At 37.6% G+C, this 23,114-nt stretch overlaps 2 protein-coding genes across 3 annotated transcripts; both read left to right on the top strand.

Annotated features, from left to right (window-relative positions):
* The first annotated feature begins 3,799 nt into the window (after positions 1 to 3,799).
* On the top strand, positions 3,800 to 8,399 carry LOC104453730 (pentatricopeptide repeat-containing protein At1g71060, mitochondrial). Of its 2 annotated transcripts, XM_039314993.1 has the most exons (4): positions 3,800 to 7,028; positions 7,796 to 7,871; positions 8,045 to 8,090; positions 8,216 to 8,399. In XM_039314993.1, exon 1 carries the CDS (start codon positions 4,007 to 4,009, stop codon positions 5,591 to 5,593), a length of 1,587 nt encoding a protein of 528 aa, XP_039170927.1. In that variant the 5' UTR covers positions 3,800 to 4,006; the 3' UTR covers positions 5,594 to 7,028; positions 7,796 to 7,871; positions 8,045 to 8,090; positions 8,216 to 8,399. The 2 variants fall into 2 exon arrangements, with proteins under 2 accessions (XP_039170927.1, XP_010066643.2); XM_010068341.3 differs by having other exon boundaries at positions 3,800 to 7,871.
* Positions 8,400 to 19,352: 10,953 nt separating this feature from the next.
* LOC104431032 (heavy metal-associated isoprenylated plant protein 20-like) lies at positions 19,353 to 20,883 on the top strand. The gene is made up of 3 exons (XM_039314505.1): positions 19,353 to 19,548; positions 19,730 to 19,805; positions 20,348 to 20,883. Exons 1-3 carry the CDS (start codon positions 19,471 to 19,473, stop codon positions 20,638 to 20,640), a joined length of 447 nt encoding a protein of 148 aa, XP_039170439.1. The 5' UTR covers positions 19,353 to 19,470; the 3' UTR covers positions 20,641 to 20,883.
* The last annotated feature ends 2,231 nt before the right edge of the window (positions 20,884 to 23,114 follow it).

Below are 23,114 nucleotides of genomic sequence, written 5' to 3'. Positions count from 1 at the left end.
TCTGATGCTGAGTTGCTATCTGGTAGAATGTCCATTGAAATCTCAAATAAGTGATGTGGGATAATTTCAATACCACGTCTCACGTACCAGCTGGAGTAAGTATGACTTACGGCATTTAAGTCATTGATAATGGAGAGTCTCATGCACTACATAAAATCTGAACGGAACTTGACTTTGATACCATATTAGAGTATCCATTGAAATCCATTGATAAGCGACATAGGATTACATTTCACATTGTGTTTGAGTTCCCATCAACATTTTGAGTTATGTTATAAAAGAATTAAGTAGTCTTATGGAATGTCAAATTCACCTTCTAGTGGCTTTCTTTACTACATCTATCAAAGAGATCCCAATTTATATCTAAATGATAAGTACTCTATCTTTTATTCATGGAAAATGTGATAGTTTCATTATTCATTATGCTATCTAGCTTAATATCGGTTTACAGATTGATATGCTAAACAATTATGTATTCTAAATACAAATTCTGCCTAGCAGTATTAGTATTTCTAATATCACTCTAAGTAATTACTCAACTTTTCTTCAAATAAGTTTTCTTCTCATAACCCGAAAAACAAAAAAAAAACAAAAAACAAAAAAACAAAAAAAGAATCTTTTAATCTGCTTATGTTTATTCAGTCGTTTGACTATTTCAAGTTCTCACCGAACCACATGGTGAGGATAATTCCAAAAAAAATCATAAAACTATTGTATAGATAATAGTATAATTACAAATTTTTAAGTTAATTAATTCAATTTTAAATATTTTTTTACAATTTGCTAGTGTTATTATTTTGACCAATTTTAGTAGAGAATAGCTAACATGGACGATTTTTATAATTTTTCTTTTAAATTTGCTGAAATTTTTCTATTTAATAGAAAAATAAAAAGGAAAAGGAAAGAAAAAAAGAAGAAAAGATCCATTTTTTTAAATTGCAAAACTTGTTAATATTGATGTTGGCCGTGTTACGTGGGATGGTCGGTGTTCATGTTTGTGATTTTAGGTCAAAATTGATTGGAATGATTATATTGATAAATCATCAAAATGTTTATGACTAAATTAACAAAATTCAAAAATTATAAATTGAAATGACATTCATACAATATATAAGTTTAAAACTTTTTTTTGATAATTTCCCTTGCTTATGTGCCAATTTAAGAGGAAAAAAAAATTGAATACGGTACAAAAAGATTGTATGGGCCAATGTAATATTTTTCTTGATACAATTGCCCTTTTTGAAAAAAAATAAAATTGTTTGATATGCATGGAAAGATAAGACTTTGCCACAAGCGATTGACTTCTTGAGTTTAGGTGATATCACAATACTAGAATGTATTTGCAGAATCAGAGCCGGAGTTTCAAACAAATCTTTTATATGTATAGTATAAAACGGCTCGCATCTTTAATAGACCCGATTACCGACATTGCGGTTCAGGAGCTAACCTGTGCTAAATGGATGCAAACGACCAATTTCACCGATTTCCAAAAAAATTCACGTAAGTATAAGAATGTTATGTACCTTTTGGATCAAGCCCAAAAATGGCCTAAAACTTTTGCCTGTAAGACAAAACAACTCGAATTTTTCTCCACGAACTTTATCCCAAGGCCGTAATTTCAGTACAATCAAGATGGTGTTTCCACTGATGAAATGAAGGGGAAATCTTACATATTTCATAACTAGAAAAGGCATTCGGATAACAAGCAAAGTGATCTCGTCTGCTTCTATGTTCGTCGACCAGGGAAAAAAAAAACAAAGGCAGTCTAATAAGTTACTCGAACTAACAGTAATCTCAGTCTGATAAGTTACTCAAACTAAACAGTAATCTCAGCTCTGCAGTGAATCGAGAAAGCCAACACCCTGATATTCAACAGACTGCGACTCTCACGAACTCATCATATTGTCAGACTGAAATGAGAAAATTTGAAATCATGCCTGCCGAATAAACTGAGCGATTTCTACTACCAACCCGTTCTGTTCGTTGACAGCCTGCTCAATCTCTTCTAGGATTGCCTGAAGTCTGCATCTTGCCATGTTGGCGCGTTGCCTATTTCCTTCCCAAATATGACGCGACAAAAGCCTTCTGTTGTTGTGCAGTCGTCCTCTCAGAGCTGTTATTCTTCTTCCCATTTCGAGCAGCCTCTCTGTGAGTTGAAGCACTCGAATGTCTACCATTTTTCACTCTATGTGCTTTCGCACTCACTCAGAGGTATAGATGAGAGTTGAGGAAATGAAGGGGAAAACCTTTTATAAATGCGAAAATCATGCCTTTTAGACTTTTCCATCTTATCGACTTCTTTCGTGGACTAATCGAGGGCAATTCTTGCAAAGAACCGATTGAAATAATATATGTAGAGCAATGGGTAATAGTCACAATTATTTGCTCCAAAGAGTGAAAAACCAAAAGAAAGGGCAAACGAAAATTGAAAGGGGGATTATTTTTTGTTCTCTCCGAACCTGGGAATATGATGAGAGCGTAGGAGAAAATCATGTGAAGAGAAATCAAGTTAGTTAACAAACTAAAATGACGGTACCTATGATATGTTTGGCAAAATTTTAGGTCCATCTCATCTTAAAAGTTCTTAGTTTCGGCCCCTCAAAGGTATTAGGAAAAGGCAACTTGATCCTAAATCCTGTCAATTTTTGTAGCTAGGCCCCATAATTTCGGGTTTATTTAAACTTGAACTTGAAAATTTTGCTGCCATCCAAGCCAATTCTCGAGCCAGGGTTATGATCTATTATTATCAATTCGTTTCGATCGACGGCACGACATTGGGCTTGGATTGATGGAATGGCCATGATTCCTTGTACAATTGCTTGGGTGGGGGGGGGGGTATTTTACAAGTTGGAATCACCATCCCAAGGGAACGACCGTTCCTTCTACTGTCGGGATTATCATTCAAGAGTGCATCAGAGAGCTTTCCCCATATATTATGGGGAAAGCTAGAGAGAGATAAGATGGAAAAGTCTAAAAGGCATGATTTTGGACCATGAGTGCATCAGAGAGCTTTCCCCATATATTATAAATTCCATTGCAGTGCTAGAAGTGGGGGTTATCTTTCTTTTTGTGTTAAGCAAAAGAGTTCTGCTCTGTGTCTTCGCTCATTTTTCTGTGACATATCCCCAACCCCACTTTAAGCCTTTCCAATCACACCAGAAATTACAATAGTTTGGACAATTTTGTGGGGAAAATTGTCCAAAAAGTTCTAAACCTTTTAACTTTGTCAATTGAGTCCTAAATTTTTTTACTTTTTGTCGATTTAGTCTATCTGGCCAATTTTGGCCGGAAAATACTGACGTGGATGCCGATAGTGTCTGTAGTAACCGCCTTGGCGCCGACGTGGCCAATTTTTAATAATATTTTAATATTTTAAATTTTTTTGAATTTTTTTTTTATTTTCTGTTTTTTCTCAGGTAAAAATGTTCCAACTTTAGAAGATGCATGAGACTTGAGAGTGAGCGATGAGGTCAGAGACAATCGAGAGCGAAAACGACAAAGGGAGCGACAAGGTCGAAGGTGATGTAGAGTGAGTGAGGGAGAGACCAATGTGGTCGGAGGCCACCAAAGGTGAGTGAGAGAAGATGGCAAGGCTACGGGATGAGTGAGGCGAGAGACAGAGAAAATTAGGATTTTGATACGAAAAGTTAAAATTTATAAATTATGCGTGTATATATATATATATATATATATATATATATATATATATATAAATAAGTGGGCGGTCCTACACTTATAATCGGGAATTGGGCTGGATCGACCTGATAGGGGGATTTTCGTGTTGGTGGTTTTCTATGGGACGTGGCCTGCTTTCTGTCAAGAACGGGCCCGACAACAACCTAGGCCGGACGCTGCCGCCTGAACCAGAGGCAACGATCGCCTCTTTCCCGCCCGCTCTGCATCGCCGCCGTTCGCCGCCGCCGCCGACCGAGACATTCTCCTCTCTACCCCTCTCTTTCTCCAGCCACCGCCGTTTCGTTTCTTCTCTCTCTCTCTGTGTCTCGTCATGGACCGTCGTCGTTTTCTCATGCGCTCGTCGACGCAAGCCCGCTCCTTCTTCTCCGCTCCCGCTTCTCGAACTCCGACGGGCCCTTCTCGAACCCGGCTCCAGCCTCCGTCCGGCCACCGTCTCAGCTTCCGCAGATTGGTCCGCGGCGGCTCCGGGCACGCCCACGCGGCTCCGGCCGCTGGGGACGACGGCCCGCCGCGTTCGGATAGGGCCGCCGCCCGGGACGCGGATGAGCTCGTGAAGATCCTGTCGAGCGCCGGCTCCGGCTCTTCCGTCGAGTCGTCCCTGGAGCGCGCCGCGGCGGCGGCGGAAGTGTCGCCGGCTCTGGTCGCGGAGGTTCTGAAGAAGCTGAGCAACGCGGGTGCTCTCGCGCTCTCGTTCTTCAGGTGGGCTGAGAAAAGGAGAGGTTTTGAGTATAGCGCCGAGACCTATCATGCTTTGATCGAGGCTTTGGGAAAGATCAAGCAGTTCAGCTTGATGTGGAAAGTGGTCGATGAGATGAAGCGGAGAGGGTTGTTGACTAAGCAGACCTTCGGGTTGATCTCGCGCAGATACGCGAGAGCCAGGAAGGTTAAAGAAGCGATCGAGGCCTTTGAGAGGATGGAGAAGTTTGGGTTGAGCTTAGATTCGTCCGACTTTAATAGGTTGCTCGATACTTTGTGCAAGTCGAGAAATGTGGTGAAAGCACAGGAGGTGTTTGATAAAATGAAGGGGCGGTTCAAGTTGGATCTCAAGTCGTTCAGTATTCTACTGGAAGGTTGGGGTCAAGAAATGAACTTTTTGAGGATGATGGAAGTTTACAGGGAGATGAAGGACGAGGGATTTGAGCTGGATGTCGTGGCTTACGGGATCATGATCAATGCGCATTGCAAGCTTAAGAAGTATGATGATGCCATCGAGTTGTATCATGAAATGCTAGCCAAGAACTGCAAGCCAACTCCTCATATATTTTGCACTTTGATCAATGGGTTGGGGTCCGAGAAGAGGTTAAGTGAAGCAGTGAAATTTTTTGAGCAATCCAAGGCCTTTGGGTTTGCTCCAGAGGCTCCAACTTACAATGCTCTGGCGGGTGCTTATTGTTGGTCGATGCGGATGGACGATGCTTATAGAGTTCTGGATGAGATGAGAAAATGTGGTGTCGGGCCAAACTCCAGGACTTATGACATAATTCTTCACCACTTGGTAAAAGCTAGGAGATCGAAAGAAGCTTACTCGGTCTTCCAGAAGATGAGCAATGAGCCAGGGTGCGAGCCAACTCTGAGTACATATGAGATCATAGTGAGGATGTTTTGCAATGAGGACAGGACGGATATGGCATTGAGAGTTTGGAAACAAATGAAGGAGAAGGGAGTCCTTCCTGGAATGCACATGTTCTCTACTGTGATTTCCAGCCTTTGCCATGAAAATAAATTGGATGATGCTTGCAAGTACTTTCAGGAGATGATGGACGTGGGTATTCGCCCTCCGGCTAATACGTTTAGCAAGTTGAAGCAATGTCTCCTGGATGAAGGACGGAAGGATGATGTTCTGAATTTTTCTAGGAAGATTGACAAATTGAGGAAAGCACCACTCGTCAAATTGTAATATGCCAAAAGATTCTGGCCTCATGACAATGCCTTGGGTTATTAATTTTTCCGGCCCTATGGTATATCGACTCTCACAGCCTCTGTCGGATGCATGTGCAACCGCGTTCAAGGACCGACAGTGGTACTGGAAAACCATTTTGTAAGCAAGGTCTTGAAGTAGGATCAGGTGGGAGATGGATGGAAATGCGCACTTAAGTTGCTTGCTCACACTTCTCTGTTGAATCATTCCTAATTTTCTCATCCTTTTCACCCTTCTCCATATCTGCCTTTACCATTCCCAAAGTCAGCAGGTCTTCTTTACCTGCTTTATTGTTACATTGCTGCCTACTGCTAGGCCATGGAGAGAAGGACCAGAACCTCCCAGTTAATTCCTTCTTCATATATGAGACAGGACATTCCCTGTCTCATCTTATCACTGATGCTCTGAGCGCGTTCAATTACCCATTGTTCGTGCCGGATGGTAACCAATTTCGGGAAAAATAGCCAATTTTGTTTGCTTGTGTTCTGCGGATAGGGAATATGTCAAATAAAGTGACGTTCCTTTTTGGCCAGTTTGTGAAAGAGTTGTTATTGGCGTCTCTTCATCTGTGATTTCATAATATTGGAGCCAGATGCTATGTTGGAAAAACTTTCTTTTACTAGGAAGTTCCTTTTCTAGGTCATTTCTTGATATGGAAAAACCAATTGCTGATTTGTGAGGGTTGAAAAATTACGTGTTTCACATTTCAATTGTAGAAAAAATGATATATTATTCCCCTCATTTGGTTTGTTATTGATGAGGCTAAATGTTATATTGGCCTGTTATTATAGAATCTGTTGCATGTTCTGTTGATCAGTAATCCTCCATGGACCAAGAGGCCTTTGGTCCACTAACCTGCATTTGAGAGATGATATCAAAGTTAATTTGATGTATTTGGTATCTGAAACATATCTGATGAGGGTCTAATCTACATGGTGCAACAGGAAGAGCTGGTTTCCTTGTTTTCTGGCTTAGGTTGTTTATGACTGGGATATAAACCTGTGGTCTTTGTAAGGCCGATGTTGATTATCGCAATTAGTCGGTCGCCCAAAATGTACTTTTCTCTCTATCCTAAAGAGTAAGCAGGAACTGGATATTAGGGGACCTGTCTGGTACAGTTGTAGGCCCCTGCTTATTCCATAACTTAGAGACCAGTGTGTTTTTTATATCCTTTTGTGAGAATTTTTTGTGTTTTATCTATATGGTGCTCTGTGGTGTTTGGGCAAGGCATGACATGAACATGATCCTCTACGAAATTCTTATCATACTACCTGGAGTCCATGATGTTTGCTTTAAGCAATCTTCACCTTCTTGCCATATTGTTGCCTTCAGAGCGATCCAATGATCCCCATTTGAGGTGGTTGTTGTGGATCCACCATGATGGTTCCAGCAAGTCGGATTGAACTTTTGCTGAGTAAGAGCCAATCACCACCAAGAATTTAAACTTCTAATTTCCGTGCTAACACCTGCTTACTCCTTGTGTCACTCATATGCCCTGTAGCAATATGCTGAAATAGCTCCAAAAAATTTAAAATGTTCTCCTGACTATGCTCAGCATTAACTACATCCAAAACTCAGACATGAATGCAGTTAAGCTCGCACAGTCATTTCTCGTTAGTGTTCACTTGGGGTGTGAAAGTGGAAGGCAAGGATCGACCTCTTTGTCAATATATGGTTGTTTCGGTGCACCATTACATCAGGTTTTCCACCAAGATATATGATGTGATTGGGCATGAAAACTTTGCCTATATATTTCGGCTATGCCTGCTGTTTGGTGCCAGTGTTGACTTGATGGACTAAGGTGTTCCTGAATCTTACATAGAAAATTGACTGCAGGATCTTTCCCTTCATGCAGACTGCCCTCAGATTCTTTAGTTTCTTCCTTTTGCTTTGCTTGACACACTTTCTTCAAATGTTTTACCTATGACCTGGATGCTTTCTTCTGTCAAGTTTCATAGACCTCTGTCTTGATTTATATTCTCAGTCTTTTTTTGACTCTCAATACCAAAAACTAATCAGTACTTTAAGATCCTTCTCGAGTTTGCCCTTGTGACATGTGCCATTTGGTCTTTCACACTGTTCAAGCAACACATTGGCCGTTTCTTGTCAATCAATTTCATTGCAACTTGCATATACTCAATTGGCAGCCAGCCAGCCTTGATCCTCTGGTTTCCCTTGCAGATCTCTTCCATGTTATTTTATCAGTTAGCAGGGATCTCAATTTTGTTGATCACACCAGTGGTCTTGAATGGAAAGTGTAATCCTTCCTTTCTTTCTCTTTCCTTCACACACACACACACACACACACACAGAAAAAAGCAAAAAAAAAAGCTCTTTCTGGATGTTTTGAGACGATTGTCTTAATAAATCCGGATTCTGTTCTTATTCTGGTGCAGCCAGCAAATAATCCAACCTATGTTGTTGATGCAGGACTTTATTCGGCCAGGAGAACCCAAATATTTCAAGCAACAGACCGGTAAAGATTTTTTCAACGGCTATCACCTATAAAAGAATCGGGGCTGAAGCAGACTGGTCTCTAAGCAGACTCATGTTGAGCATCTCTTAATAGGTATACTAACTGGTATCTGTGCCTCCATGCAGGTTCTCCTTGGGTCATGCTGAGCCAAACCTATCTTGAATTTTGTGTTTTTGGTTGGGATAACTTGCCTCCAACCCTTCTTATGTACTTCAACAACGTATGGTCGTCGCAAGTAGCATATTTTCACTTGATCATTTGCAATTCCCCGAATTCAAATCACCACAGTAAACAACGATTTGAGATTCATGATATGGGGCAATCCACCTAAGTTGGATCCCCTCTTTCTAAACAGTTCCGACTATGATTGGATGGTCCAAAGTTGGGCTGCTTTCACAGGACAGTTTAAAGCAGGGGTGATTGGGTCCGGGTGAGTAGGGTCTAGACTTAGACTCTATACCCGACCCTGGTATAACCGATTTCTCTTTTTTGGACCCTATATCCAACCCTATTTGTATTGGACCATGTACCCAACCCATCCTGTTTTTCCGATCCGGTTTCAAGGTCAATCTTGTTTTCACTGGAACCTGTTTTGCAATCTCCCGATATCTTATACGACTTCGAATTTATACATCCTAATTTGTATTGAAACATTAAACACTTGTAATAAATAAATACATGAACTTTTTGACTAAATGAAAAATTAAAGATTCACAAGACTAATTATAATACATAAAATTATAAGGCAAAGAATTAGCAATAAACATGGGTTTAATATTAGTTTTATTCCCACAACTATTATATGAAACTACTCATTTATGCAAACATAACTTCTCTTATAAAAGAGAAATTAGGCAAGCCAATCTATGTGATATATTTTGGCGACAAACATCGTCTATTCATCGGACGGTGCGAGAGGAAGCTGGTGAGGGAGGGCAGCAAGTGAGGAAGAGGAACGACAAATGAGGAGTGTCGTGCGTGTTTGAGTTTGAGAGAACCAAGAGGAAAAACATTGTGTGATTGCAGGAGTAAAAATAGAAATTGAGGGAAAAAAAAAAGGTTTTGGACCTCTAACTTACAAAACCGGTCCAAGAACCGGTTTCTGAGTGGGTAATCACTTGAAACTTGTTCCTGGACCGGTTTAAACCGGTTTCGAGTTTTGGGAATCGGTTCGCGGACCGGTTTCAATGGGAACCAGTTCTCGACCTTGTTTTTCGGGTGGGCCAGTCCCGGAACCGGGTATACCCGGTCCAGTTGCACACCCCTAGTTTAAAGAGGATGATCCTTTTCTAGACATGGTCGATGCACATATTCTCAAACGTATGGGCCCAGCCAAGCTGCCCCCGGGACTTGGATGCACCCCGCAAGGGCTGGTTGACGGATCTGTGCTCTCAGTGGGGTGATGTTAACGTCTGGAATGCTGATCCACAGGCAAAGAAGCTTGAAGATTTTATCATGAATTCACAGTTGGATCAATGCAAGTGAAGCCTTAGGAGTTCAAGAAGGAATGAATCATTTGCGCAACAGTGGTGCAGTCACCAAGAAAAGTAGCTGTCAGTGGACATACATTCTTTCAGACGGAACGAAACCGATCCTTTTGAGGGTTACTTCATGATCTCTTAACAGGCTTCTGTTCTGTGGATAATAGGAGGGGCGGAGAAGGTGAAACAGAGCGAATTCACTACATAGTATGGGCTGGCATTGTGTTTTCGGGAAAGGAGTTTTTGTATGGTGAGCCTTCGTATTAGGGAAGAGGATCTCTCTCTCTCTCTCTCTGTGGGCTTGCAATTCGCATGCTCATTATCTGCATTTGTATTCTGTTGGTTCTGCCTCTGCCTGTCATCGATCACCGTTTACGGGAGGGAAATCTCTCTCTCTCTCTCTCTCTCTCTCTCTCACCCTCATATTTTTCGAAAACTGAATCATGAAAACAAGATCTACAAAAGAGGAGCAGTTCAGCTCATTGAAATTTTCTTCAAATGTTTAAATCAGGGTTCTTAGATGCTGAGTTGCTATCAGTTAGAATGCCCATTTCAATTCCAAATAAGCAATGTGGGATACCTTTTATACCCCAGGTCACACGCTAGACGTGAGATCGACAAACTTGCACACGCTGACATAAAATCCTGATAGCATATCAGAATGTCCATTGAAATTCAATAGACAAGTGATTTGATATTACTTTTTTATACAATTAATGCATATAAGTAAAAAATTTAATGAGATGTGAAATAATAATTTCTCCAATTTTTGCTCCTTTTTGAGTTATGTTTTTAATTATTTAAAAACATGGTCTGATTCTCCTTCTAATAGATTCACCAAAGATATTCCAATCTATGCCTAAATTATTAGGCTAACATTGTTTACAAATTGATATACTAAATGAGATATTCACTTAGTACCCGGTTGAAGTTATGGAAGTTCTATCTTCCGTAGCTAGCAAGTTGATCGGTGCAAATAGTACGAACCAATCTTTGAAACTCACAAATGAACCAAAGTAATGAAAACCCATTACGATAAATATGATAACGCATCACGAAAAGTTAGATCTAGCCATTCTACGCCAAAAACGACCATCCTAGTGATTAAAAACAAAAACACTTAACATCAGGACTTTAAAACAGTATTCACTCAATCAATCAACACTTAACATCAGCTACTAAATCCAGACTCAAATCCAGAGTTTAAACAATATTCACTCCATCCTAAACTTCAAAAACAATGCATCAGCGTGGCTAGGGTTTGCACAGTTTCACTTGAACCAAGCCGGACCTCCTTTATTTACCATTAGGACCCTTCATCTCGATATCGCAGTGCACATGGCGCATGCTTCGGCTGGCGGTTTTGATACGCTCGCGACGGATCTTAATCCGCATGTCTTCAACCTGAATAGTTTCCGATGACTTGGAAATGCCTGGAATAATGGCACTTATAACATTATAATGTTATACAGAACGCTATAATGCTAGCACTTTTTTGCTACTGCCACTCATATACACGTAGGATGTGCATACATGTCGCGCGCATATAGGACGGCGAGGAAAGTATATATTGATATATATCATGCAAAAAATTTCATTTTCTTGGCGGAGATGAGAAGGGGTGGACTTTACCTATTTTAGCTGGAGCCGCGGCCAGCTCCCCCTTTGCAGATGGAAGGGAAGCTGTTTCTAAGGATGGCATGGAAGATGGTATCGATACCGGATGGGAATCGCGTTTTCGACCCCAGTACGAATTTGGCAGCGGCGGAGGCGGGTACGGGAATGGACATGGGCACGCGCATGGAAATGGATATGGCGGCGGCGGCGGCGGCGGCGGAGCCTTAGCTTTTTTCTCTGGTTTTGAGTGACGACCACCCATCTTCTTCACAACCAAAATCAACATGTGGAAACAAGCAAGCAGTTTTTCTCGACAAAGGATGAGTTGTTTCATGCGTAGCCCTAATCCCTTGATATCTCTTCCTCTTACGGCTTATTATATTGTAGTGTCCATTAATATTGCATGCAAATATTGGATTTCTTTCACTAAATAAAGTTCCGGAGATTTTGTTCCAGCGAAAGAGCATCCAGTTTTCATTTGCAAGATATTCTCTTGCCATGCATATAATAGATGTTTTACCAAAATATACTTGTTTCAGATCGAGAATATATTACTTACTATAAAAAAGATATATATTCTACCTTCTACTCGATAGATCTTTTGCTCGAAGCATATCTTTTTGAAAAAGTAATTTTCAAAATAAATGGCTCTCGAAATTATTTACCAAAATAGACTTTCTTCTTAGTGCCGCGTCATTTTTGGAGATTGTCTAGCCATTGCCCTCTTGATCACAGCCAGAAAAGGGGTAGCCAGGATAAAGAGGACGATAACCATGTAATTGATTCCTCCGACAATTAATAAAAAGATTAATACTACGAAAAACCTCAAACTGATACATCTAAAATAAATTCATCATTGGTTAATTCCAGTTAATTTTTACCATGAAATTATTAAGTTGGATGACCTATGATAGTTGAGAGATGTACTAGTTTACTTTTTATTTGTCACATGTATACTAGTTTATGATTTTTCATAGGGGTAAGTATGGTTTTAGAGTAAAACTTGGAACCTGAAACCAAACTAGTGGAAAGCTGTCTAGTTCAAGTAAGTTTCGGGTTACAAAAATTTTGAGAACCTGTTTTGACTTGTAGGTCCTACATTTTAGGTAAGTCGAACTTGGAAACTAGAACTTTGAACCTAAAATAAGTTTTTGTATTTTTCTTGGTTTGTATTTTCGCGCAATCCTACGATATTCCATGTCGTTCAATAATTAGTGTATAATCTGGAACAACTAATCCGAGCTTTCATTTTATGATTAAGATTTATATTTTTTTAATGTTTCATATTTTTCGTATGTCTAAATATATATTGTGGTTAGTTGATTGTAACCGCAATTGGTGGTAATAAAATGTGATCCTTAATTACAATCATTCAATTAATAATACATGTGAAATTTGAGTAGACCTTATAATCAACCATGAAAATTGTGACGAGGTAGATTTTAGGTTTCAAAATATGTAAGGTAAATTCTAGGTTCCAAAAAATGAGGAATCCATTCCTACATATAGGTTTTAGATTTCATATGAAACCTATATGGAACTTGAAACCGCTCACCCCTAATTTTTCATAGTATTGATGCAATTTAATGGAAATATACATAGGGTAAATTTATCCCAGTTTGCGATTTTTTTGTGATTAATAAATTAGTTTGGGGTGAGTTTTTCACAGTATTAAGTTTAATAAACAAAATAGCTCGTTTGATCACAATAATTAGTTTTGACTTAAAGGGTTCAGTTAAGCAAAAATATTAGGTTGGGTTACTCAATTCTTTCAGTCGAGTGGACATTAAAGTCTTGCCTTTTTATATCGTTAAAAGCCTAAAAACCTACCAATAGTACCTAACAAGGCTAACATTCTTTACCAAAAAAAAAAAAAAAAAAAAAAAGGCTAACATTCCAGATGTGGTCAGAAATTAATATTATTCTATACTCAATATTCAGCTTTTACCAAATAACATTATTATTATTATTATTATTATTATTATTATTATTATTATTATTATTATTATTATTATTATTATTATTATTATTATTATTATTATTATTTTTGTGGCTCTTCAGATTATCAGCATTTAAATTTTAGTATCTATTTTTGAGTTTCATCAAACAGTTGGGGGAGATAAAAGTCCACTACATACTTTGTTTTATTGTCTTTTTCTTCTGTTCTTAGGAAGTGATTTTATTTTGCTAAGTTACTTTAGAATGCATATGTATTGTAGATTTCCTTTAAATTAATAAGATATGACTCTCAAATGAATGGATTGAAAATCATTTTCCGTCGTTCATTCAGAAAGAGTATTGTGTGCATCTAAAATAAACTGAATTGATTGCTTGATATTTCCTCATATAATAAAGCAAATTCAAAGGCACTTTCTACCTCAAATTTTGGAGGATTTCAATAATAACCATGGTTGATATGGAATAAATGGAAAAGAATATATAAAATTGAGTAAAAGAGGAAATGGTAATTTCAATGGACGACATATGATCATGTTTATCTCATAAATCTCTCTCATTAATTGCACTTTCCCAATAAATATTTTCATACAATTTAATTTAAATTTGCTTCCTAAAGTTATTTAAAATTATTCTTCTCTACTTTCAATAGCTTTTATTTCTTCTTTACACATACATGAAATGGTATGTGCTCTTTTTTGCTAGTATTAACAAAAGGAAACCATCTTAACACATACTGTTTTTTTCTCAAAAGAGGGCACTTTCAATCTTATTTATTTAACATGGGTATTTTGTGCCATGGAAGCTTCTATATGGCTTTTTTCTTGATTTTTCAACTTTTAGTATCTAAGTCTATCAAGAGAAATATAAAAGTTGCCTTGTTGGAGCACAATAAAAGTTTCTCTAGAAAAAAGGTGATTATTTTGACTAAATATCACAAGGATATAGATACGATATCTAATAATATTTTAACAATAATACTATCCCCGTATAATTAGCATAATTGTTGATTACTTGACTAAAACATTATAGCTGGACGATATTGGATTTTGGAACTTTTAGGGATATCAATATTAACAAGATGATAACGTGATAAACAGGAAGTGATTATAGATTTTGAACTATTTTAATTTGTGATTTTTTTATGTGAATTCGAATAAACCATATATTAAACCCATTAAGTTTATGTATGTGTACATCATTTAGCCACTATTTTTAGTTAAGAAAAAATTTAAGGATTTAAAAATAGGAAACTACTTTCTTTTCTAAGACATGTAGTTTATATTAATCTAACTTAGTATTTATATTATGAATACTAATAATAACATCGTACTAGTTGCCATTACTTTACTTGTAAAGTCACTTGCTTCTTTTCAAATTCATATATAGCATTAAATGAAATAATTATTAATAATTCCAGTTACTGTGATATTATAACCTTGAGAATATCATAGCATAGTACACTTTTAAATGAAATGATTAAGAATGCTAATTAGGAAAACTTAATTTATCATACAGCAAAGGCAACTATTTTTATTCTGCTTTATGATGGGTTCTTTTCATTTTTCGTTTATTTGATTGTGGTGGTGTTTCATGAGCAGGGAATATTAGTGTGTATAGTAGAATCAAACCATTAGGCCCAGGTGAAACCGAACATATATATGTTGACAACAATGAGGAACTAGTAGTCTCAAATCCTACTAAAAAAGGTAGAAGTAGGCCTTTCAAGTTCAACAAGGTTTTCCATCCTGCTCCAATCTGTTCTAGCTACACCTTATTTTTGCAGAGGAGGTCTTCTTGGGCATAATACCATTAATTTGCTCTGTTTTAAATGGATTTGATGTATGCATATTTGTTCTCTCCTTGCAAAATTATTCTAATTTCCTAAACAAATGAACATGATTTGTCCAAAATTTCCCCAATTAAACGAATTGAAAACATCGAATCCTAGGTTTTCCGTATGTGCAAAAATCGAATTAATAGCATATCGGATGGAAATCTAATGATTGATCAAAGTTTGGTTAATATTATGTAAAATAACACATGAATATGATTTGGACAAACGTTTGGTTTATGTACTTCTCTTCTTTTCTCTTCCATCTCTTGTTTTGATTTGCAATCTTCTATAGAAGCCGTAGACTAAAAGTGTAAGAAATGTTTAGATCGCGTGTAATCATCTTTGAGAAAATATGAAAAAGTATAATAAAACATGTGGATTGAGATAGTGATGAAGTGATAAGACCTGTGCGGCTTTGGAAGATTGCCATGAAAATGAGCTCCTTTTCTCCTTGATAGAACCATCTCCCTTTCTCCCCTTAGCTCACTTTGTGATAGGGTCAAAAAATCATTCCTTTTTCTCCCACAATAAGCTTGTGTGGCTCACTCTATGATAAGGTTGAAAAATCATTCATTTTTCTCCCCCAATCTCAAGAAGCTTGAGAAAAATCATTCCTTTTTCCCCCTCAAATTTTCCCCAATTAAATGAATTGAAAACATTGAATCGCAATCTTTACATAGGTGCAAAAATCAAATCAATAAAATGTCGGATGGAAATCTTATGATTCATCAAAGTTTGGTCAAAAATATGTAAAATAACACATGAATATGATTTGGACATTGATTTGCAAGTTCACCTTCTATAGAAGCCATCGACAATGTAAGAAATACTTAGATCTCATGTGTATCATCTTTGAGAAAATATGAAAAGGTATATTAAAGCATGTGGATTCAGATAGTGATGAAATGATAAGACCTGTTGAGATTGGGAGACGGCTTTGCAAGATCGCGAAATGAGCTCCTTTTCTCTCTAGTAGAACCACCTCCCCTTTCTCTTCCGCTTTGTATAGGGTCGAAAAGTCATTCCTTTTTCTCCCTCAATCTTAGGAAGCTTGCGAAATCCTTCCTTTTCTCTCCATATGTCTCTGGCTCCGCAAAAAAATTCACCCCAAGAACGTTCATTATCTACTCTCCTATTCAGTATGTCGCGGAGGATAGACATTCACAACCTTTACCCTAAGCCATTTCCTGAATCCACCACCTTTCCTCTCCGTTTGCCAATGGCAAGCCATTAGTAACTCGTCCCCTTTCCCTCTGCTCACTTTCTCCTCTGCCCCCTCTCTTCTTTTACTGTCATAGCCTCCCACGTCTCACCCCACATTTCCTGCTCTCTCTAGCTCTCTCGGGTCCTTCACGATCGGGCCTCCTTGCACCGCGGACTCCTACTTTGCAAAAGCTCAGCAATCTCCCAAGCCTCTGAAACCTCCAAAAGAGAGAAGAAGAAAAGAAAAAGAAAAAAATGATAAAAAAATTATTTATAAAAAATAAGAAATAATTAAAATTCGATTTTTTTAAAAAATATTTTTATAAGGGTAAAAGATTCATTAACCAAGGAATCAAAGACTTAGAAAATAAATGAGAACAAATTTTTCCGATTTTTTCAAAGGGGAAATCATTTTCCTTAACTTAAAATTTGATGGGAAAACATTAAGCAAACCAAATGCCGGAAAATGCAGAAAATGTTTTCTCCACAACAAACATACCTTTGTTAGCATGAAGAGATTTTTTTGTGCTACCAAAAATGCAATTCTTTAAAGATTTTTTCTTAATTGGTTGAGATATTAAATTCAAACACAAACGAGAACTGCATAGATATATTTTTTTTTTTTTGCCCTAAACCACATGGATGTTTACATGGCACAAAGTGACCTCATTAGGTGTGTAAGACTGAAAGTGCCATTTTTCAGGAAAAACAAAAAAAAAATATTTATGAAGAGCGTGAGTTTGAAAAAAAAGCTCATTGTATCAAAGGGTCAATTTTTCACGATCTCATATATATATAATTACCCCAAATAATTGAACCAAGAACGTGCTCAAGTAAAACTCATCACACAACCATCCATTCCTAAAGCTGAACGCGTACCTAAATTATACGTGGAAGGCGACTTCATTTTTAACACATTTTACTTGTAAAATTGGAGAAAATTGACTGGTCCAGATTAAAGAAAATTAAATATTACGTACACCCAAACTCCAACTAACTCTCTGCGTAGCTGGCCCCCTGGCATTCAATGATTGATCAAATCATTCGTCGCGAGGCCAATTTAATGAACCCCTTTTCAAGTTAGAACAAGTCAAAAACAGGCATTTAATTACGTAATTGACTTCTATGGTCACCATTCCTGAGGTAGCGTCCAATTGAGGGGAGCGGTCTCGACAAATTCGCACCACACGCGAAGAAAAATAATATATAATATATATATATATATATATATATATATATATATATATATATATATATATATATATATATATAACATAGATTTTTCTTGTCTTTTGCTTTCCCAGATTTCAAGGTTCTGTCTTGTGGCCTCATGCTCGGAAATATTTTATGCTCTCTTCCCTCCTTTTGACTTATGTGTGGCCATTATTCAAATGAAGGATGTCTGGTGCTAGTATGATTCATGTTGCATCCGGAGTTGTCATCCTCTCTACTCTTGATCGGTCACATCAGATCAGATGGATGGTACAACGGAAGAAATTAATTCTCATAATATCAAGTAGTTTTCACTATGAAAATTAATCGAACAATCTCGCTTTCACAAATCTTAATAATTATAACCGTTTCTTTAAAAATTGTTCACGGTGATAGGTAATGAATTAACTCATTTATCTTGAAGACATAAATCAAGAGAATCTACATACCCTTATAAAGAAATTGGTAGAAGGGTCTATGGTGTGAATCATTATCTTGAAAATTGCTTGCAATTACAGGTATTCTTTATTTATTAACGTCCTAGTGATTGGTAAGTTAACTGGCTTGACAATATCTGCCCATGATTCTATTATTACTATTAATAATATATACATTCATGTATAGACTTTAGACCATACTTTCATCTGATACAATTGAAACTTTCAAGAGTCTGCAGTGATCCGCAATTTGAATGATTTGTTAATTTTGAGCACGGAACTAATTTTGTGGGCACCCCTGAAAGAGAGCACCCTGAATAATAATGCAATTCATTAGGCGGTGATTGCATCGGACGATTAAAAGAGAAACGCGTTCCTCTCTGGGGACCATAATTCAAACGCTGCCGTTGAGCTGTTGTGGCTTTTGTCTTTCTCTCCTTCCCACCTGCACCATCGTTCATCAAGATGAACAGCATTGAATAGCTTCTCTCTTCGATGGTGTGGACCGAGATATTTAAACTAGGGGCGAAACGAAAGAGCGCGTCGTCATGATACCGTATGAAATGTCAGTTTTTTAGAACCGGGGGAGGGAGGGGCAGGAGCCGCCACTAGCGTACTTAGGTCCGCTAATGTCTCGCATCCAATGAAAGGAAAGACTACTTAAATTGGAAACTTAGCTTCTCTCTTTCTCCCTCTCTTTTGCGTGTCTTAAAAGATCTAGGAGTGAAACCGGGTCTAAGTTACTTCAACTCGTCCAGCTCAACTCATGATTACTCAAGATCGACCCTTCTAATTTCAAGCCTAGCTGGAGGTCTAGCTAAACTCTCGTGCATCTTTGTCGAGTCGAGGCTTGGACAATCGAGCTCGAACTCTCCAATTCTCAACTCGAGTGACTCGTGAACCTAATTGAATTTCTAAAGATTTTTTTTCACATTAAATAATAAATGCACCTAAATTTCCTCAAATTTACATAATATATCCATATTATACAAGCTTTTTAAAAAAAGAAAAAATCGAGCTCGAGCATGAGCTCTATGTCCTTCATAAATTTATTGTAATCGGTCGAGTTCGAGCAAAAATTTTAATGGGGTTTGAATATCAAACGTGCGAGTCAAGTCAAGCTCAAGATCGGTATCGTATCACCTCGAATATGAATTGATTACATTCCTTGGTAACAAAGGAAGCAGCTCGAATGACAGCCAGGTGCTAATCAATCATCCCACATACCCCGGGACATCTCATATTATTATAGTGGTAAGTGTAGTTTTCGTTCGGTTCGTGAAGAAACCCCGCGTGTCGGAGCGTGTGAGAAGCCCCCACTAGCAGGGCATGATATTTCGAAGAACGGGGAGGGGGAGGTTTCATTTGGAGACAGTTCATTCTACGTTGTCTCAATTATTACCATTTTTCCGGCGCGTTAACTTGCGTCACAGTTCATCATCGCGTAAGCATTTCTCTCTCTCTCTCTCTCTCTCTCTCTCTCTCTCTCTCTAGATATATATATGCATGAGACAGACCAAATCACTTCAGATCTTCCATTGCGTTCTTCCTCGGCCTCTCTCTCTCTCTCTCTCTCTAGCTAAGCTTGTTCTGTATATCAATTCTTTGCTCACGAGAAACGAAACACAGTAAAGAAGATGGGAGTGCTGGATCGTTTCTCCGACATGTTCGACTTCGAGCTCTCAAAGCCGCGGAAGAAACGCAAGCCCATGCAGGTTTCTTTCCTTCTTTTTTGCGCCCCTCCCTCCCCTCTCCTTCTTCATTTCGATGATCTTCGGTTTCGGTACATCTTGAGTGTACCGTTCGAGGTCTTGAATGCGGCGTCTCTCTTCCTTGGATTTCTTCAGCGTCTTTCTCTCTAACTGTATGGCCCCCGTCCTGGTTGTGAATTCGCAGACGGTTGATATCAAGGTGAAAATGGACTGCGACGGCTGCGAAAGGAGAGTCCGGAACGCCGTTTCTTCCATGAAAGGTTTCTCTCTCTCTCTCTCTCTCTCTCTCTCTCTCTCCCCCCTCATTTATATACCAATTACATGTCGCACTTATGATTTGCGTCTCAAACACGACCTCCGTCCACAATGAAAGAATTAGTAAGAAATATTGCAACATCATATTGAGATGTTTTGCCGTAGCTGATTTATCTTGGACAAAATTTCATACTATTAGACATCATGATCACTCAGAAGAAATTATAATATCAATTCAATAAATCCATGATAAACAAAACTTATTATACATGATACGAACTAGGGTCAATTTTTCTTTTTATCCTTTTGTGACTAACCCTACTACCTATATATTCACATAGAGTAAGGTTAACAACTTTTTGAATATACTCAATTGGATCTATCTGCTCACTAACGAGATTCAAGTTCTTCTTTTCCATCGCATCCAAGTCCACTTCCATATCTTCATATCATCTCCATTTCTTTCTTACATATCATCCACGCCAGGAAAAAGAAAAACAAACCTAAGCTTTCACTGATCAGTTAAGCTGATTTTCCGCTTTTATAGGTGCGAAATCAGTTGAAGTGAACAGAAAGCAAAGTAAGGTGTCCGTGACCGGCTACGTTGAATCGGGCAAAGTATTGAACAAGGTGAGGAGCACGGGGAAGAAGGCCGAGCTGTGGCCGTATGTGCCGTACAACTTGGTGGCGTACCCATACGCGCCTCAGGCCTATGACAAGAAAGCGCCTTCCGGCTACGTCAAGAACGTGCCCCAGGCCCTCCCGAGCCCAAACGCTCCTGGCGAGCACTTCACCACCTTATTCAGCGATGAGAATCCTAATGCATGCTCCATTATGTGAACGATATACGAGACAAAAAAAAAAATAGAAGAGGAAAAATTAGGGCAGCTACGTATTTCTTCCGTGTATAGAAGTTTCCTATGGCTTGTGAGCGAGTTCCTGTTGTAGTTCGAAGTTTTTCGGTTTAGGTTTTAGAAGTTCAATGTAATTTTGTGTCTTTTGGTACCATTTCATGGTTTCTAGCGTCGAAGGACAATTTTTTCTTTCCCCTAAACCTTGAATAATAAAAAGATATATAGGTCATTTTCTGAGCAAAAGCAGCGATAGGTCTCGGGGCATAAAACGTGGTTAAGCGCTAGAACGCTTTTTATTCATGATTAAATTATATGAGACAAGGTTTCACGGAATTTCGTATTGATTAATGATTGGAGTACGAAAAGAGTGACGTGACAGACCTTGATGGAGATATTGCAATAGCATTAAAGCATGGACACACTAAGTTACAGCTGGTGGAGTTGTTGAGACTCGAGCTACCTGTAATTAAGTCGAGCTACGTTTGGTAGAGATCCAAACTGAGCCGGAAAACTATAAGTTTAGGGATATGATGAAAAAGAATATGAAAATATATGGATGAGAAGTAGATTTTTTTTTTTCAAATAGGATGTGAAAATTCCAATATGGAGATATCTATGAAAACATGAACTCTCTTTTCCATAAATTTTTAATAGATCAATTAGGGCTCCATTTATTTAATGAAAAATGAATTATCTAATGAATATTTTTTTTAAATATCACTTGCATCTTGTGAAATATTAGTCAACGAATTTTTTCATTATTAAAAATAATTACATGTAAATATTATCATGATCGATGGAAATTATTATTCTTTAATTCATTTTTTAGTGATGTAAAATATTGGTTTTAAGAAATTATTTTTTAAATTATTTATTTTTTACAAAACAAACAAAATACAAGTTTAGAACATAAAGAAATTATTTATAGAGATACTAGAGATATCTCAATATAGATCTAATATATTTACTGAGCTATAGACATACAGTCCTACCGGTCAAAAGAAATTGACTAGACATATCTCTCTTGCAATTAGGTAGTCATACAATTAATCTAAGAAGTACTGACACTTTTCAGAAATCTTCGTGTCATGTCCGATACTCCGACACGTATCTGACACGCTCCGACATGTTCCGACACGCGGTTAATAAGTGTCAGAAAATTCGATACGTGATCAACTCTTCCCGACATGCTCCAACACGCAAGTCTGAAATTCTGACACGTGACTCCGACACGCACGGAGTCAATTTTAAAAAATTTCAATACTTGTGAGGTCAAAATATAAATATATGAAAAAATAATGAAAATAACAAAAATAAAGGGAAATAAGAAAATTTTCACTCTCAAGCTTCTCACTTATAAGTTTTGACCTTCCCATGAGTGACGACAAAACACCCCTCTTCTCACCGGCATCGCTTTGCTACCCCCGCAAAGTTAAAGTTGTGATTTTTTTTTTTTTCGCTTCTTTCCACCTCTCGAAAGCGTCGCTTGCAAGTTATCTCTTTTGATCACATTTTCCATGGAGAATTTAGTTATTTCCTTTTCTTTTGGTCGTACTTTGAAAATTCATGTCTTAGATTTTCATTTTTCTCGAACCTTGTTTTGTAGAGGAGCTCAAGCCAATCTATATCATGAACTCTGAACTTGGTCTGGGACTATAAGAAATCTCATTAATTTCCAACAAATGTGAGAAAATAGGACATGTTCCTTCAAATTTACTCTTTTGTGATTGCAATTTTTGAATTTCTCATTCAATCTCAATCAAATTAAAATAATAAATGATATTAACAAATGTTGGATTAATATTTTTAGTATAAATTAATTATATCTTTTTTTTATTATTTTTTTTTTTTTGCATATATATTTAAAATATAACATGTTGAAACATGTTGGAATTCTCTATTTTTTTTAATAAAGAACGTGTTGGCGTGTCATGTTGTGTCGTGTCGCGTATCGTGTGTCCGTGTCGGTGCTACATAGCAATTAATTAGTTACCCATAATCAACAATTATATTAACATACCTATCTAACACAATTTAGTTGCATTAAAGTCATCATGATCAATCTCTTCACAAACTGTAAAAAACCGCAGTAAAAATTTATTTTAGTCGACATGTCCTTTCAAAATCAGTTAATTGATAATGCTCACGAGTGCGATTTTCTACTGATCATCAAGGCCAATCTTCCAAAAAGATGATATGTTAAAACAATATAATTTCTATTGGAAAATGGCATGAATGCGTGCTTATCTCTAATCAATACCAAAATTGGGAAAACGTGGAAGCCCGAGGGCTTTCCAGAAATGGCAACGCCATCCTCTTCTGTCCATAATGTATGAATGTACTTGATTTGATTAATGATGATTATGTTTCTAGCCCCATATCATCAAGCATTCTTTATTTGCCACGCCATGCATGGAAGAGAGGATAAATTAATTGGATCGGATCACAATTGATTTAGCA

This window comes from Eucalyptus grandis, chromosome 6, assembly GCF_016545825.1.
Source record: "Eucalyptus grandis isolate ANBG69807.140 chromosome 6, ASM1654582v1, whole genome shotgun sequence".
Taxonomy (NCBI): Eukaryota; Viridiplantae; Streptophyta; class Magnoliopsida; order Myrtales; family Myrtaceae; genus Eucalyptus; species Eucalyptus grandis.
Note: the sequence above shows the minus strand (reverse complement) of the source record. Positions and strands in the feature narration are given on the sequence as shown.

What these genes read in the sequence shown, in the direction of transcription:
- LOC104453730 (XM_039314993.1), top strand. Translation starts at nt 4,007, where the DNA reads ATGGACCGTCGTCGTTTTCTCATGCGCTCGTCGACGCAAGCCCGCTCC.
- LOC104431032 (XM_039314505.1), top strand. Translation starts at nt 19,471, where the DNA reads ATGGGAGTGCTGGATCGTTTCTCCGACATGTTCGACTTCGAGCTCTCA. An exon ending in AGAAACGCAAGCCCATGCAG is followed by an intron (nt 19,549 to 19,729) that starts GTTTCTTTCCTT and finishes GTGAATTCGCAG; the next exon opens with ACGGTTGATATCAAGGTGAA. An exon ending in CGCCGTTTCTTCCATGAAAG is followed by an intron (nt 19,806 to 20,347) that starts GTTTCTCTCTCT and finishes CCGCTTTTATAG; the next exon opens with GTGCGAAATCAGTTGAAGTG.